The 17482-nt window shown below is 40.3% G+C and overlaps 1 protein-coding gene across 1 annotated transcript; it reads left to right on the top strand.

The window, feature by feature from the left end:
* On the top strand, positions 1–450 carry LOC102665016 (uncharacterized). Its single transcript, XM_006606891.1, has one exon. The coding sequence runs from the start codon at positions 1–3 to the stop codon at positions 448–450; it is 450 nt and encodes a 149-aa protein (XP_006606954.1).
* Positions 451–17482: the final 17032 nt, after the last annotated feature.

Below are 17482 nucleotides of genomic sequence, written 5' to 3'. Positions count from 1 at the left end.
ATGACTGTGGCTGAATATGCAGCCAAGTTTGAGGAGCTGGTGAGGTACTTTCCCCATTATCAAGGGAGAAATGGTGAAAGTTCCAAGTGTGTAAAGTTTATGAATGGCTTACAACCTGAAGTGAAGCAAGCTGTGAATTACCAAGGTGTTTGTCAGTTCCCACTTTTGGTTAATATGTGTCGGATTTGGGATGAAGACTCCCGAGACAGGGCGACCTATTATAGGAGTACAAGTCCAATGAGGAACAAAAAGAATGGGCCTCAACATCGGGGAAAACCATACTCGACTCCTCCTAAGCAATATGGTAACCGCCATGACAATCAGAGGACTGTTGCTAGGGGATTTACAGGTGGTAGTGGTAGCAAACCCAATACTTTCCCCACTCATATCATTTGTTACAGATGTAGAAAGCAGGGCACATCTCCTCGAATTGTCCAGATAAAGATATAATCTATTTTAATTGTGGACAAAAGGGACACACTCAAAGAGATTGTTCACGACTCAAGAAAGAGCAAAATGGTGGAGGCCCGAATGGTCAAATTGGACATCCGAGGGCCATGGGAAGAGTCTTTACCCTTAATGGTGTTGAAGCTTCGAAGTCCAAAGATCTAATCCAAGGTAAATGTTTCATAAATAGAATTCCTTTACTTGTGCTGTTTGATTCCGATGCAACCCATTCCTTTATATCCTGTTTATGTGTAGAAAAACTTAATCTTTCTGTGTCTTCTATAAATAAAGATCTGGTGTTAGAGACCCCAACTAGTGGTTCTGTGTTAACTTCTGATGTGTGTTTGAATTATCCTGTGTAGATTTCTGGTAGAACATTCTTGATTGATTTGATTTGTTTTCCTTTGAGCCAGATTGATGTTATTCTTGGTATGGACTGGTTATCTTCCAACCATGTCTTGTTAAACTGCTTTGATAAAAGTGTGGTGTTTGATGATTCTGGAGTGAGTAAGGATATGATGTTTATCTCTGCCAACCAAGTTGTGACATCTTTAAAAGAAGATGCTCAAGTGTACATGATCTTGTCTAGCCTGGAAATAGAGACAAAGGTTTCCATGGGTGACCTCCTTGTTGTAAAAGAGTTTCCTGAGGATATATCTGGTCTGCCACCCGAGAGAGAGATAGAGTTTTCCATAGATCTGGTACCTGGTGCTGGACCCGTATCAATAGCCCCTTATACGATGTCTCCTATAGAGTTAGCCGAGCTTAAGAAACACTTAGAGGAGTTGTTGGAGAAGCGGTTTGTGAGACCCAGTGTGTCTCCATGGGGAGCACCAGTGTTGTTAGTGAAGAAGAAAATGGGACCATGAGGTTGTGTGTTGACTACCACCAGTTGAATAAGGTGACCATTAAGAATAAGTACCCTTTGCCTAGAATAGATGACCTTATGGACCAACTGGTATGAGCTTGTGTGTTCAGTAAGATAAACCTTAGGTCAGGTTACCATCAGATTCGAGTGAAGTCTGAGGACATACCAAAGACTGCTTTTAGGACCCGTTATGGTCACTATGAGTATCTAGTCATGCCCTTTGGTGTGACTAATGCTCCAGGTGTGTTTATGGACTACATGAATAGAGTCTTTCACCCTTACCTTGATAGTTTTGTGGTGGTATTCATAGATGATATTTTGGTATACTCCAAGACTAGAGAGGAACATGAAGAATATTTGAGGATTGTGTTGCATACCCTTAGGGACCGACAACTCTATGCTAAGTTGCCCAAGTGTGAGTTTTGGTTAGAGAAAGTTAGTTTCCTAGGGCATGTGATATCTCAAGGGGGCATAGCTGTAGATCCATCTAAGGTTGAAGTCGTTCTTGAGTGGGAGAGTCCCAAATCTATTTTTGAGATTAGGAGTTTTCTGGGTTTGGCAGGATACTACTGGAGATTCGTAGAAGGTTTCTCCATGTTAGCTTTACCTTTGACTAAACTGACTCGTAAGGGCCAAGCTTTTGTGTGGGACACCCAGTGTGAGCATAGTTTTCAGACCCTTAAGGAAAGATTGACGACCGCTCCAGTGCTAGTTTTGCCTAACCCGAGGAAACCATTTGAGGTGTATTGTGATGCATCAAAGATGGGTTTAGGAGGAGTGTTGATGCAAAATGGCCAAGAGTGGCCTATGCTTTTAGACAACTCAAGACTCATGAGAGGAATTATGCCACTCATGACCTGGAGATAGCTGCTGTGGTTTTTGCCCTTAAGATGTGGAGGCATTACTTGTTTGGCTCCAAGTTTGAGTTGTTTAGTGATCATAAGAGCCTTAAGTACTTATTTAGTCAGAAAGAGCTGAACATGCGTCAAAGGATATGGTTAGAGTTTCTTAAAGATTATGATTTTGAGCTTAGCTACCATCCCGGTAAAGCCAACGTAGTGGCTGATGCCTTGAGTAGGAAACCTCTACATATGTCTGCCTTGATGGTTAGAGAGATGGATCTCCTAGAACAGTTTAGAGACCTTAGCCTTGCATGTGAGGTTACTTCTAACAGTGTGAGATTAGGGACCTTGAGGATTACCAGTGAGTTACTAGGAGATATCAAGGAGGGCCAGAAGATTGATCCTTTTCTGAGGACTCAGTTAGAGGCTATAGAGTCAGGAAGGGATAGTAGTTTCAAGGTTGGATCAGATGGAGTCTTGAGACTTCAAGATAGGATTTGTGTTCCCAATGTGCCTGAACATAGGAAAATGATCCTAGAGGAAGGACATAGGAGTAACTTGAGCATACATCCTGGTGCTACCAAGATGTATCAGGATTTGAAGATGATGTTTTGGTGGCCCAACATGAAGAGAGAGGTTAGTGAGTTTTTGTATGCATGTTTAGTCTGTCAAAAGGCTAAGATAGAACACCAGAGACCTTCAGGGAAGTTACAACCCTTGGAGATACCCCAGTGGAAGTGGGACAGTATTTGTATGGATTTTGTTGTACGACTACCTAGAACCCCCTAAGGTTTTGATTCTATCTAGGTTATTGTTGACAAGCTGACCAAGTCTGCTCACTTTATTCCCATTAATATCATATTTTCCTTGGAGAAGTTGACCTCCCTGTATATTAGTGAGATTGTCAGATTACATGGTGTGCCATCTAGCATAGTGTCTGATAGAGATCCTAGGTTTACCTCTAGATTTTGGGAGACCCTGAACAAAGCGCTGGGAACCAAGCTTAAACTAAGTTCAGCCTACCATCCTCAGATTGATGGCCAAACTAAATGGACCATTCAGTCATTGGAGGACCTTTTAAGGGCGTGTGTCTTAGAGCAGAAGGGAAGTTGGGAGAGTTTCCTGCCATTGATAGAGTTCACTTACAACAATAGTTTTCACTTTACCATTGGCATGGCTCCCTATGAAGCTTTGTATGGTAGAAGGTGTATGTGGCGTCCCCAAAATAATGACTGGTTTAATAGTAATGATTTAATTAACAAAAACCATGGTAAATTTTTTTTTCTTCTTTTTCTTTTTCATTTCTTTCTCTCTTCACAATAATTAGGTTCAGAAGGAAAATCCTCACTATAGAGTCCTGAATGGCCAGTTCACAACTCTATTCGGAGTCATTTCTTTCTTACCACTCGTAATCTCTAAACTATTTTGTTGTTTCAAAGGAAGAGTATACCAGCCATTACTTTAGGTCGTCACGTGAAAATAATAAAACAAAATACGGTCGGTAAACTCTTTTGTAAATAAAGTTTGCTAATGCTTTCTTTTCAAATAACAAGGTTAAACGTAAGTACATTCATCATTTAAAGCTGTCCAAAATATGGGAGTTTTACAAAATACTTAGTATCATCCAAAGCAAAAGTATCCCCTGTAGTAGCTTCAGCCACATGTGTACAATCATCAAATTCCTATACAATAGGTCTACCCATACCAAAAACAAAAAAGTAAACCTAACAGTCAGTCCTAGATACACCCACCCTCAAAAAGTGTATAAAACTAGTCCAAGGAGCTGTCCACTAGGATGAAGAGCCTCCGCTGATCGCCATCTCTCCAGGGCCACTATCCTCCGTAGAGTCTGCCTCAGATGCCAACATGACGTCCTCGGGAGAATCCACCTCAGGAAGGGGATCCTCATCACCCTCTAGAATGTCAAGAGCATCCACAGCAAGCTCAGGAGGTAGCTCCTCAAGATCCTCCTCAGGGTCTTCCTCGGATGACGTCACTTCGATCACTTGGACTGGCTCCACTAGACGATATGGTGTAGGCGTGGGTAGTATCCACTCCATAGTGCGCTGAAGCATACGCGCGGGTTCGTCTGGATGCACCAATGAAGTAGCCGTAAATCGAATCATGCCCCGAAATCGGCACCTCATGTTGCCTTCGAGGGTCTCCCAAGCTCCCTCTAGGCACTCCATCTCCACTCGATCATGGATTAGCTGCGTCACCATCACGATCTACAAGAAAGAAAAGAAGGGGTAGACTTTTTCACGAGAGATCTAACTGCGGTAGCAACACAATGCGTCTCATAACCACTACATGCAAGTAAAAGGGGTATCTTTAGGATTTTCATCTCTGGTAATCGATTACACAGCCTTGGTAATCGATTACCAGAGGCTAAACTCGAATTACACAACCTCAGGACATGAAACCTGCAAAAATGCACTGTGTAATCGATTACACCTAACTGGTATTCGATTACCAGTGGCATGTTCCTCTGTGAAATCGATTACACAGCCTGGTAATCGATTACTAGAGGCCTCCAAAACATGCTGCCCTAATTTCTAAGCCTGGTAATCGGTTACACCCCTTGGTAATCGATTACCAGAAGCCCTCTTAGCTTCCTGATCTCGTTTTTAAGCCTGGTAATCGATTACACCCCTTGGTAATCGATTACCAGAGACCATCTTAGTCTCTTGTCTTCATTTTTAAGCCTTGTAATCGATTACCCACCCTTGGTAATCGATTACCAAAGGCCATATCCCATATATCAAACAAAGTTCACAGCTGGCCAGCCACCACACAAGCCTCCTTGCTTTGTGGTCTTTGTTCCTTTTATCTGTTGACTGCCAGGAGCTCGCCTGTTTAGGTACATCATAGGTTCTCACTGACTGACTATGCCCGGGTTGGGTCGGGATTGGTCAAGCTTGGTTTTGGGCAATAGCACCCCACCTGACGTCCCCAAGGTCTCCTGACCCTCGCGACATATCTCCTGGTACCACTCTGTAGTCAACGAATAAAAGAAGGAAGTTTCACCCTTCTACACTTCCTCATCTCAAGCTTGTAGGATTATGGGGTACCCATCACATGTGGTACTAGGTGGCGGTCGAGCGATGGTGCACAACAAGTTTTCCACATCCACAAATCGCGCATAAACCCACCATCCCCTGTTGCCCACCTCCAACTGAGCTCACGTACTCCCACGTAGCCCTTATCCTCGTTCCTCTCAACGCCGGGTCCCCATCAATCCTCCCAAGCTTCCACAACATCCAGGTAATTCCACATCCAATCATCATGGACTAACAAAACCAAGCAAAACAGGGCAAAGGCAGAAACTCTGCCCAAAACACAACTCAAAATCACAGCTTTTCACATACAAATACCCTAATAACATTTTCTTTGTTCCAATTCGTTAACCGTTGGATCGACTCGAAAATTTACTGGAAGTCTCTAGTACATAAGTCTACATTTTGACCGTTGGGATCTGCTAGCAAATGTCCAGAACCCCATATGTACTACCCTTTTCACAACCAGCCATACCCAAGCATTTTTCTGCACTTATACAAAATTCTGCTGCACATTTCAACAACAAAATTCTGCATAAAGTGCAGATTTCGAAAACCACTTTTTCTCTCATCCAATTTTGCCCAAATTGCATCCTACAAGTCCCAAATCATGTACCAATCATGTCTAAACCAAGGACAGGCTTCAGACCAAAGCAACACAAAATCTAGGTATCCAAAACCCCTCAATTTAATGGATTTTCAAGGTTTGAGAAGTGAAATTGAGAATGAGGTAAATTTGGAGCAAACTCTCACCTCACACAAGTCTATAACATCAATTTAAACTTGCTCAAACTGGATTTACACCTAAAATTCCACCGAATCAAAATTTGGCTCCTCAACACCCAATTTTACCCTAGAAATGGCTCTTTGTTCACTTTGGTCATTTGTTTTTCTCTCTTATACAGCCCAAGCTTTCTCATAAGTCCTAAATGACATTTCAAGCTAGGATTAACTCACTTTAACCTCCAAATGCCACTAAATCCAGATTTGGCCTTCCAACTCTCAAAACCTCACTCTTTTTCCACTCATAACACCATATTCTCACTTTCTAACCCTAGGTTAACTCTACCATTCTTCTCTAACAGTTTTCCATAAGCAATTTCAGCACATCAACATCACAAGCATCATCATAAAAACCCTAAAACTGAATGGGTAAGCTTAACTCATCCAAACATGGCAAGTTCAACATGCTTTCAACAAATTTCTTCACAAATAACTATCATGAAGTAGAAACCTAGCAACACTACCCATCATATCTCCCAAAACCCAATACCCACGAAAATCAAGTGAGAAAGAAGTCTACCCAAACCTGAAATTTCGAGGTCCCACACGTAGAGATGCGCTTCACGACTTCGAAAATGCCTTCCTTTCACGATTTGGAGCAGAAATGGGCACCAAAGGTTGGAGCTTTAATGGAGTTTCAATGGAGGATGAAGAAGAAAGAAAAAGCAACGTGAGGGAGAGGGAGAAAGCTTCTGAAATGTGGGCTGAGTGAGGAGAGAGAGAGTTGCTTTTTGGTTTAAAAGGCTTTTTCTCTTTTCTATTATTTTATTTTAAGTTATGCCACATGTCTCCATTTGAGTGGAGCAAAAGGCCCACTTTTCTCTTGATGTGACTCATGCTCAGCCACATGAAGAGAAAAATCTGACCTTTTGAAATGCCAAAGTCTTGCCTCGATTTGCGTGCCATTTCTCTGGTTCCAATCCCTCGCGTTTCTCTGCGCCCGTCGGGGCCAGTTTTCGAAAGTAGGCAATATATATACCAAAACGCTTAGAATGAAACCCCGAGCGTGGTTCAGAGGTTGGTTTTGTTAAATTCTAAGTTGCACGCAAAACGATGATTTTTAGACTAATTAATTAAGAATTAACCTATAACCTTCCAGTTATGGATTTCTCTTCCTTAATTAGCCTAACCCGCGTATCTTGCCCCCACTATTCCTACTTCTACCAGGAACATATATGCATATACATTGAATAATACTTATATATATATATATATATATATATATATATATATATATATATATATATATATATATATATATATATATATATATATATAATCATTCAAAATACACCATTTACAAAAATTCCGGGTAGAAATTTCCAGGATTTCACAGTGTAGGACACCTCTATGTTGGCTAGAGCCTGGAGAAAACCTCACCTTAGGACCTAAAGTGGTACAGCAAACCACCGAGAAGGTGAAGTTGATCCAAGAAAGGATGAGGATTGCTCATAGTAGACAGAAAAGTTATCAGGATAAGAGGAGGAAAGATTTGGAATTCGAGGTTAGTGATCATGTATTCTTGAGAGTCACTCCATGGACTGGGGTTGGTCGAGCATTGAAATCCTGAAAACTCACACCTCGCTTTATCGGTCCTTTCCAAATTCTTAAGAGAGTTGACCCTGTGGCCTACCAAATTGCATTACCCCCATCACTTTCTAATCTTCACAATGTCTTTCATGTGTCTCAACTCCGTAAGTATATCCATGATCCATCTCATGCGGTCGAATTGGATGACGTACAAGTAAAAGAGAACTTGACATATGGAACATTGCCTTTGAGGATCAGGGATAGATGAACAAAGCACCTAAGAGGGAAGGAGATTCCATTGGTCAAGGTGATCTGGGGAGGTACATCAGGAAAAGATGCCACGTGGGAATTAGAGAGTTAGATGTAAGCCGTCTATCCATCCTTGTTTGAGTCAAGTAAATTTCAAGGGCGAAATTTCTAAAAGGGTGGGAGAGTTGTCACACCCTGAGATATTATAAGTTATAAATCGATGTTTAATTATATTTATTGTGTTGTTTGACTATATGATAGACTTGAATGAGTTGAAGTATGCCTTGAACTAGTCATGGGTGAATTTCTTGATATAGATGTTGAATTATGTGGAGTTTTGTTGAGCTAAGTTGAAAGTATGAGATTTTAGATTTTACCAAAACCTAGTTCAATGAAATCGCGATACCGGATTCGTTAACCGTTGGATCGTCTTCAAATTTAGCCTGGATATCCCTAAGATAAGTTTCTACAGTCTAATTGTTGGGATCCTGAAAATAATAACTTTTGGTCTCCCGCTAAGCGAGAAAGGAGCGCTAAGCGCAATTCCAACCGAGGGGAATTGCGCTGAGCGGCCCAAATCTGCGCTAAGCCCATTTCCAATCGAGAGGAAGTGCGCTGAGCACCCAGAAGGCCTGCTAAGCGAAAGTTGCAGGTTATAAATACGTCCTTAGCTTGAAAATATATTTACATGTAAAATGCGACTCATTGTTGATGTTGTTATTGGTGACTTTAATTGATATGTGGTGATGTTGATATTTATGATGATATTGATTTGAGATGACGTTGTTAATGGTGATCATGTCACCATGAATTGATGGTATTGTTGATGATTATGTGAATATGAAATGAAGTTGTTGTTGTTGTTGCCGGTAACGTTAGTGAGACGAGATGATGTCTATGTTAAGAATGATGTGAAAATGGAATGTTGATTGATGTTGAAAATGCTTTGGCATGTGCATGTTGTGTATGTTCGTGGGGGGCGAAGTGCATTGGGCTTCCAGGGTCTTTGGCACTTGCTTTGGGCCACGTTCATACGGTGGATGTTGTGTATGTTCATGGGGGGCGAAGTGCACTGGCCTTCCAGGGTCTTTGGCACTTGCTTTAGGCCACGTTCATACGTCGTATGTAGTGTATGTCATGGGGGGTTAAGTGCACTGACCTTGTCGGATGGCCCAGACATGGGTGACAAGCGTGGTTAAAGAATCTAAGCATTTCTGAGGGGATGCTTAGGCACTTTAATTGGTCCATGGTCTTTGGAACTTGCTTTTGGCCATGTTCATAGCTCATACGACACAGGAAATAGAATAACTGTGGCAGAGTGTACTTTGTACTGAGGGGGCTTGTCACCTGGTAGGGAACTCCTTTTGGCCCCAGGCTGATCACCTATGGGGGGGCAGTTACGTGCACAACCGGGTGGTCTCGACGAACTCTGCATGGTTTCCGAAGTGAGAGTGTCGTGTGGACACGCTTAGGCTATTTCCTGGGATTTGGTTGTTGGTGCGTACCACATTGCATCTGAGAGTTGAGTCAGGTGCATGCATCATTTTGTGCAGTCTTGATTGGATCCATGGATGGATGATGAGTAATTGTTGAATATGGATGATGAGTAATTGTGGGATGTGGACAATGAACAATTGTTGGATGTGAGTGATGGATAATGAATGTTGTGTAAGCTCATGATGTTTGCTTACGTTTTCTTGCTAAATGTTATTATTTGGATTTAACATTGGTTCTTTTTATATGAACTCACCCTTGCAATTTTGTATCGTGTGTTTGATACCTGTGATGATCGCAAACCTTGTTCGTGGGAGCAGAATGACAGCAGTAAGGTGTAGAAATGAGATTCTGTTGAGGAGCCGCCAAGCCGACGTGATGATGTTGGGATTATTTTGGGGAGAGAGTTGTGTTTTGCTAATCAACTCCTCCATAGTGGTTCATGATTTCTTTTGTTGGATTAAGGATGTAAATCACAGATTTAATCACATCTACGAACTGGTTTAATCTTCATTATGTGTATGATGGGTACTAAACCACTATATTAATATTCATGCATTCAGTTAAACATTGGCGCATTTTTGGGAACATATATATATATATATATATATGTGAAATTCAAATTTACTATGATTTTCGTAAGCAAAAATAATGGAGTTTTCATAAAAGAAAGAAAAAGAATTTAATTTCATGAGTTATTAGAGTGGTGATATCGTAGCGACGAGGCGGGTCGTTACATTGGTCGTTCTCTATGTGGGGTATAGACGTGATTGGAGTTATTGAGCCCAAGGATTCAAATGGACATCGCTTCATCTTAGTCGCCATTGACTACTTCACCAAATGGGTCGAAGCAGCTTCGTACGCTAGTGTGACTAGGAGTGTGGTGATTAGGTTCATTAAAAAGGAGATAATTTGCCTGTATAGGTTGCCTAGGAAGATTATCACCGATCATGCCACCAATTTGAACAACAAGATAATAAAGGAGATGTGTGAGGATTTCAAGATCCAACACCACAATTCTACGCCTTACAGACCCATGATGAATGGGGCAGTTGAGGTTGCTAATAAGAATATCAAGAAGATAGTTCAGAAGATGACCGTGTCATACAAGGATTGGCACGAGATGCTCCCCTTTACGTTGCACGGTTATCAAACCTCGGTGCGCACATCAACTGGGGAAACCCCTTTCTCTTTTGTGTACGGGATGGAGGTTGTGCTCCCGTTTGAGGTAGAGGTTCCTTCTTTGAGAATTCTAGCCGAATCGGGGTTGGAAGATTCAAAATTGGCACAAACTCGCTTTGATTAGTTGAATCTTATATAAGGAAAGAGGTTAGCCGCCATGAGCCATGGACGACTATATCAAAGTCGAGTGAAGAATGCTTTTGACAAGAAGGTGCACCCGCACAAGTTCAGTGAGGGAGATCTTGTCTTAAAGAAAGTATCACAGGCTCAAAAGGACTATAGAGGGAAGTGGGCTCCGAATTATGAAGGACCTTTTGTTGTGAAGAAAGCTTTTTCGGGAGGATCATTGTTGCTTGCAAGCATGGATGATGAAGAATTTCCTTCGCCTATGAACTCCAATATCATCAAGCAATATTACACCTAACGCCTAGGGCAGCTAGGAGGCTCAATGCATGACCATTCCCCGAGGACTCATTGGGATCTCCAAGTCTTAAAATCTTTTGTAAGCCATAATTGCAGCATTAATAAATGAGGGTTAATGATTTGCATCTCAACCTCCTGTGTTATGTCTTTTACTTATTGTTGTCCTTAAGAACATACACTCTCAATCTTGCCCACTAAATCCAGAGCCATTTGGCTCGGCCAATGGGGTGTCGTAAGCATTTAACTAAAATTGAACACGATAACACCTATTTAATTGTTGCATTTAACATTCAACCATAAACATGCATGCATTTGCATCTTGTCATTTAGGATCCTGCAAATCAGAGGATGAATGAAGAGTTATTTTGAGTGATGGTCAATACCACACCAATTTGAGATAAGGGTAAGTGAAAGGTAATGCAGGCATCTCGTAGTATTGTTTCACATTTGTTGCATGATGCCACTTCCTTTGTCTAAGCTTGGGGGCAGGTACGGACAGGTGCTAGGCCCATGATCGATTGATCATTATCCCGCGTCAGGCTAAAGACGCTAAAGAAGCGCTCCTAGGAGGCAACTAGTATCTCTAATTTTGCTCTTTAAAATTCCTGCTTTATACTTATTTGTTTTCTTGAATTATATCTTGAATTTGCCTAAGTTTATATATGCAATTATAGGATTTTAGAAATATATATATATATATATATATATATATATATACACACATAACAATGAACAAACACAATTTTGCAAAGGCTTTTGCAAAAAATAATAATAATTTAGCTCACCTGGGCGAGCGTGTCTGACGTAGAAATTTTAAAAAGGGGGAGGGGTGAAGCCATTTTCACCCCATTTCTTCCCCAAGACTCAAAAACCACCAAAGTTTATGGGAGCCCTCATTTCTAGTAGCCCCAAGCCTCCATTTGCACCCTTTTGCTCTCATTTTTTGCATTTTGGTTCATCTCCTACAAGTAAGTATTATTTCCCTTCAAATTTTGGCTTTCCATTGGGCATTTTGGTGCTCTAGTTGTCATGTTCTTTGCAAATTTCGTGAGACAATTTATTTATGAATCTATGGTTTGATTGGGGGCTGCAAGGGATGGCCCTAGGCCTACCTTTGATCCTATTATGGATTGGCATGTCATATTATTCTCCATTCCCCATTTTTACATGCTTGAACATGCACCCACCAACCGTTCGGTGAAATGCCTCAATGACCATTGCATGTGTTAGTGTGAAATTTGAATTGTGAAATGAGTTTGTGCATGTACAACCATCATTTGGAAGGTGTGAACAACTTAGGTTGTTAGGTTGAAATGCCAAGAACATGAGTTAGGCATAGAAATCTAAACTTTGTCTTGGATGCAAAATGTATGAATTACATAAATGTGTGAGAGTGATTGTTTGGATTTATACTAATAATTGAGCTTGCTACACTATGATAGGCACCTTGCATCTAGGTAGCTAAAATGCTTTTCAAAAAAATATATATAATAAAATGACATATGCATCGATGTATGATTGTTTTCTAATTGCACGGTGACACTTGCATTTGGTGAAAAGAAATATTCACCCTTTAAAATTGTTTGGCCTTTGCTTGTTTAAGATAGCTGAAATGATGGTTGTGCGGTTCGTGCAAACTAACTTTATGAACATGTCTTTTCAGGCAATGGCTCCAAAGAAGCTTCTCTCTAAGAAGGCAAGGAAGGAGGCCATTGGAGAAGGATCCAGTGCGGCCCCACAAGCGGATATGGAATTTGACGGACACCGGTTTCGGAGTGAGGAACACCAACACTGCTTTGAAGCAATCAAGAGTTGGTCTTTCCTCAAGGAGAGACGAGGTCCAATTGAGAGAGGGAGAGTATGTTGAGTTCCAGGAGGAAATTGCCAAGAGGCAGTGGACTCAACTTGCGGGGTCCATGGCTAAGTATGATCCAAAAATAGTCATGGAGTTCTACGATAATGCATGGCCCATAGAGGAAGGAGTGAGGGATAAGCGCTCCGGGTGCGGGGCCAATGGGTCCCCTTTGATGAAGATGCCATTAATCAGTTTTTGGGGCATCCATTGGTCCTGGAAGAGGGGCAACATTGCGAGTTCAGTCAGAAGAGGAGCCAAGCCTCAGGATTTGATAAGGAGGCCATGGGCTAGCTGTTATGCATTCCAGGATAGGACTTTGCACAGAGTGTGATGGGGAGATGGGTGTGGATCATGCACACTAGCATGACCACCCTGACACAGATCTGGATGACACTGCTTCTCAGCAACATCCTCCCCAGCGATCATAATTCTGATCTTCCCTTGCCGAAGTGTCAGTTGGTCTACGCCATCTTGACCCAGGTGAGTGTTCATGTGGCCCAGTTGATCTCAGATGGCATTTATCAATTTGCAGGAATCACGCCTCCCAAACACCCAGTGAACCCAGAAAAGTCCAACAGAGCATTGGGGTTTCCAGCCTTGATCATGGGCCTCTACCAGTTCTATGGGGTGTCGGTTACTCCCACAAAGCTTATCCGGCCTCCCATTAATAGGGCCTTCATAGAAAAGTATTGCATGCCAAGGCAGGCACAATAATAGGGTCAGGCACAACAGCAAGGGGAGGACCAGCAGCAGTCAGCCACAAATGCACCGTCGCCACCTCTACGATAGCCACCATCTCTAGAGTCCATCTCTGCTCACAATGGGAGGATGGAGCTCCAGATGCATGCATATATGCAGCATGTGACCGACCAGCAGGCAGCCAATCATAAGGGTAAGGTGCAGCTGAATGACAGCTTTTACCAGTACACCCTGCATCAGCAGAGCCAAGATCCCAGCCTTTTCCCATGGCCTACTCCCAAGCAATTCAGGGCCACAGTTGCATGGCCGTAGGGACCCCCAAAGATGAAGATGGAGCTTGGGAAGACGATGACGTGGCCGATGTGATGGACTTGTTCCTTTGAGGAAGCAGAGTCGCTTGGCCAGGATCGCCTAAAACTGTGAACTCGTCTTTATTTTGTTTTTATCGCTTTCGGTATTTGTTTGTTATCTCATTGTGATGGAATTTAACTTTATTTTATCGCTTTCAGTTTGTGTTTTTTTATCACATTGTGATGAAACTTTATTGCTTCCAACATGTTGTCGTACTATTTCATTGTGATAGTTTGTTTGAAGCGAGAAAACTAAACAATAAAAAAATAGGGATTTTGTGTATGGTTTCGTTTCATTCACACGCCTTGTGTTCCTTTGATAAGTGTGATCTCGGGTAACAACTTTTCCTAGATTACAAACTTTTTCTTAAAAAAACAACTAAAACTAACATTCTTTTGAAAAAAAAAAAAGAGAAATGATTGCCAGTTTTCTTTGGAAAATTCACGGATCAAAACATGAAAGGTTTTTTGAAGAAAAGAAATGTGCACCTAGAGGGTGAAAACAACGAAAGATTTTCTTGAATGCCAAAATGGACTCAGATGTTTGTATGACTTGATAAAAGTGGTCGTTGAAACACTGGTTTGGCCTGAATGTGGAAACAAATCCTAAGCCTTACTATGTGTTTGGATGGATACTTTCAACGGAGTAATTCATTTTAAATGAGATGTGGAATAGCTGTCATTTTAAATTTAGTGTTTGGATAATAATTTTAAGAAAAATTAAATATCTGGAATTTTAATAGAGAATTTTAATTAACAAAAAATAAGTCATATGAAATTCTCTTAAAAACCAAAGAATTTCAATTTCTCAGAACGTACTCACTCCTTTCTCCATACCAGCGGCTCCCCCACTGTCCAGGCAAGTCTCTTAGAAACCCTAGCAGCTCCTCTTTGTTATGCAAACCCTCAGTGCGTCTCTTGAGTTCCTCAGCAAAGGGGTCTTGGGAGTTGGCGAGTTGGTGGAGATCCATAACGACGCCGTTTGGATTAACAATTATGTCGATTTCGTGGTAGCAGTGATCCAAGTGGAGTTTGACTTTGGGCTTTCTGCCACGCTTCCTCTTGGGTAGGATTGGCGAGGCGGCGGCGGTCAGTGGTGGAGGACTGCTGGGGGTGGGAGTAGGTTTGGCGGTAGGAGCCGGTGCTCTGGTTGAAGAGGGAAGGGTCGATCTTTGGAGTGACGAGGTCATGGGTGGAGCGGAGGTTGAATGTGTGGAGAGAGAAAGAGCAAGGAGCTCAAAATGAGAGAGAGTGGGTTGTTTCCATTTTGAGCTCCTTGCTCTCATTTTGTTGAATGTGTGGACTTCAACTTCAACGCTGCTGCTTCTGCTTCCATTTTTGCACAATGAAGAAACAACCTACCTCTCTCTTTTCTTCCTTTCGATTTCACTATTGTCTACAAAATTTTCTATTTTTGTCAATGTTGTTCTCTCTCTGCATCTTCTATTTTTCACACTCCATGGGTTTTACTACATTACACTTGTTTAATGACCTTAATAAAAATATTTAATCCAAGTTTCTTTTTTGTGTTACTACAAGAATATTGTGTAAGATTCAAAATTGTTTAGCATTAAAATTATTTTGATTATTTAATTATTAAATATTAAATAAATTTATTGTTATATATTGTATAGCATTAAATTTATTTTGAATATTTAACTATTTAAAAAATGACTCGTATTTATTTTCATTCAATATTGAAATTTTAATTTTTAAATAAATATTTAAAAATAAAAATTTGAATTTCATTGAAATTGAATTACTTTGTCCAAACAAGGAAATTAAAATACAAAAAATTGAATTGCCCCATCCAAACAAAATATTTACAAAATGAAAGGAATTTAAATCAAGGCAATCAAAATGTTGTGTATTTGAATTTCCTAGAAATTTTTAAATTCCTCATCCAAACACATGGTTAGTGTTTGCATGGCCACAAAGCCTTATATTTGAGTGTCCACATGGATATGTGCTATGATTAATTATGCATGAATTTCTAATTATCATGATATGTGTTTCATGGAAATGATTTGGGCATTCCCTTATTTCTGAGCCATTTGCTAAACAGATATCCCGACATACACCATGTCCCGCCATTGGCAGGCTTGTTGAGCCAAACGTCGATTTTTTGGCCATGACCTTGACCTAGGATGGAAATTTCCAGCCTTACCCTAGGAAGAGAGAATAGGAGGATCTTCCAAGCGAAGCTTCTCTTACCTTAGGTATGTTCGTCAAAAGAAAAGAAAAAGAAGAAAAAGAAAGAAAAAAAAAAGGAGAGAAAGAAAAAGAATCAATCAATCAAAGATTGAAGAAAAGAAAAAGAAAATAAAAACAAAAAAGGGGTTCTTTGGACCAGACAATGTCTGAACAATGTGCAAAATTGTCGAAAGAGAAAATATAAAAGAAAAGCAATAGTAACTTGGTTAAAACTTGGGGGATGTGTAAAGCAATCACCTATTTTAGTTACAAATCGAATCTTTGTGTCCGCTCTTATTCCGTGCCGAACCAAAGAGAAAAGGAAACAGAAAAAGGAAAGGCTCGAACAACCTAAGCCAAATTTCCTACCCCAAAATCCAACCTTATTAAAGTCCTATTGATCCATGATGATTACGCATATTATCTTTGATTTGATGGGAAATGACTTGCAAAGTCAATCTACGACATATCTGTGGTTTGGAGTTAAGACGAAACACTTGCCTATGTGAGACTTTATACGACTTGAGCAGTTTTCCTCTATTCAGTTGGACCCAGTGTTTCTTCTAATGCTATTTTAGAAATGAAATGCTAATGTCTTAAATCTCATTTGTGGTTATGAGAAATTCTATCTGCATGCTTTCCTTCCCCAGTAGTCACATTGTTTTTCTTCAAAAATATATGTTGTTCTGATCAGTTTAGGGGTTTGTTTCTTTGCTAAGCGTGTTCATGTTTTAGTGAAAGACTTTCACGACTATCAAAGTCTTCTTTATTTTCCAAGACTATCAAATTCTGTTGTCTTGTAGAGGCTATCAATGTCTTCTGCCCTTTACATTTCAAAGACTTCAATGTCTTTTGTCAAGACTATCACAGTCTTCTTTACATTTCAAAGACCATCAGAGTCTTTTGTCAAGACTATCAGAGTCTTCTTTACTTTTCCGAGACTATCAGAGTCTTTTGTCAAGACTATCATAGTCTTCTTTACTTTTCCGAGACTATCAGGGTCTTTTGTCAAGACTATCACAGTCTTCTTTACATTTCAAAGACCATCAGAGTCTTTTGTCAAGACTATCACAGTCTTCTTTACATTTCAAATACTTCAATGTCTTTTGTCAAGACTATCACAGTCTTCTTTACATTTTGAAGACTTCAATGTCTTTTGTCAAGACTATCAAAGTATTCTTTATTTTTCCAAGACTATCAAATATCAAAGTTTGTTGTCTTTCAGAGACTATCAATGTCTTATGCCCTTTACATTTCAAATACCATCAGAGTCTTTTATTAAGACTATCACCATGTGTTTGGATGAGGAATTTAAAAATTTCTAAGAAATTTAAATTCATAACATTTTGATTGCCTTGATTTCAATTCCTTTCCTTTTGTAAATATTTTGTTTGGATGAGGCAATTCAAATTCTTGTATTTTAATTTCCTTGTTTGGACAAAGTGATTCAATTTCAATAAAATTCAAATTTTCATTTTTAAATATTTATTTAAAAATTAAAATTTCAATAT

Source organism: Glycine max, chromosome 20 (assembly GCF_000004515.6).
Source record: "Glycine max cultivar Williams 82 chromosome 20, Glycine_max_v4.0, whole genome shotgun sequence".
Classification (NCBI taxonomy): Eukaryota; Viridiplantae; Streptophyta; class Magnoliopsida; order Fabales; family Fabaceae; genus Glycine; species Glycine max.
Note: the sequence above shows the minus strand (reverse complement) of the source record. Positions and strands in the feature narration are given on the sequence as shown.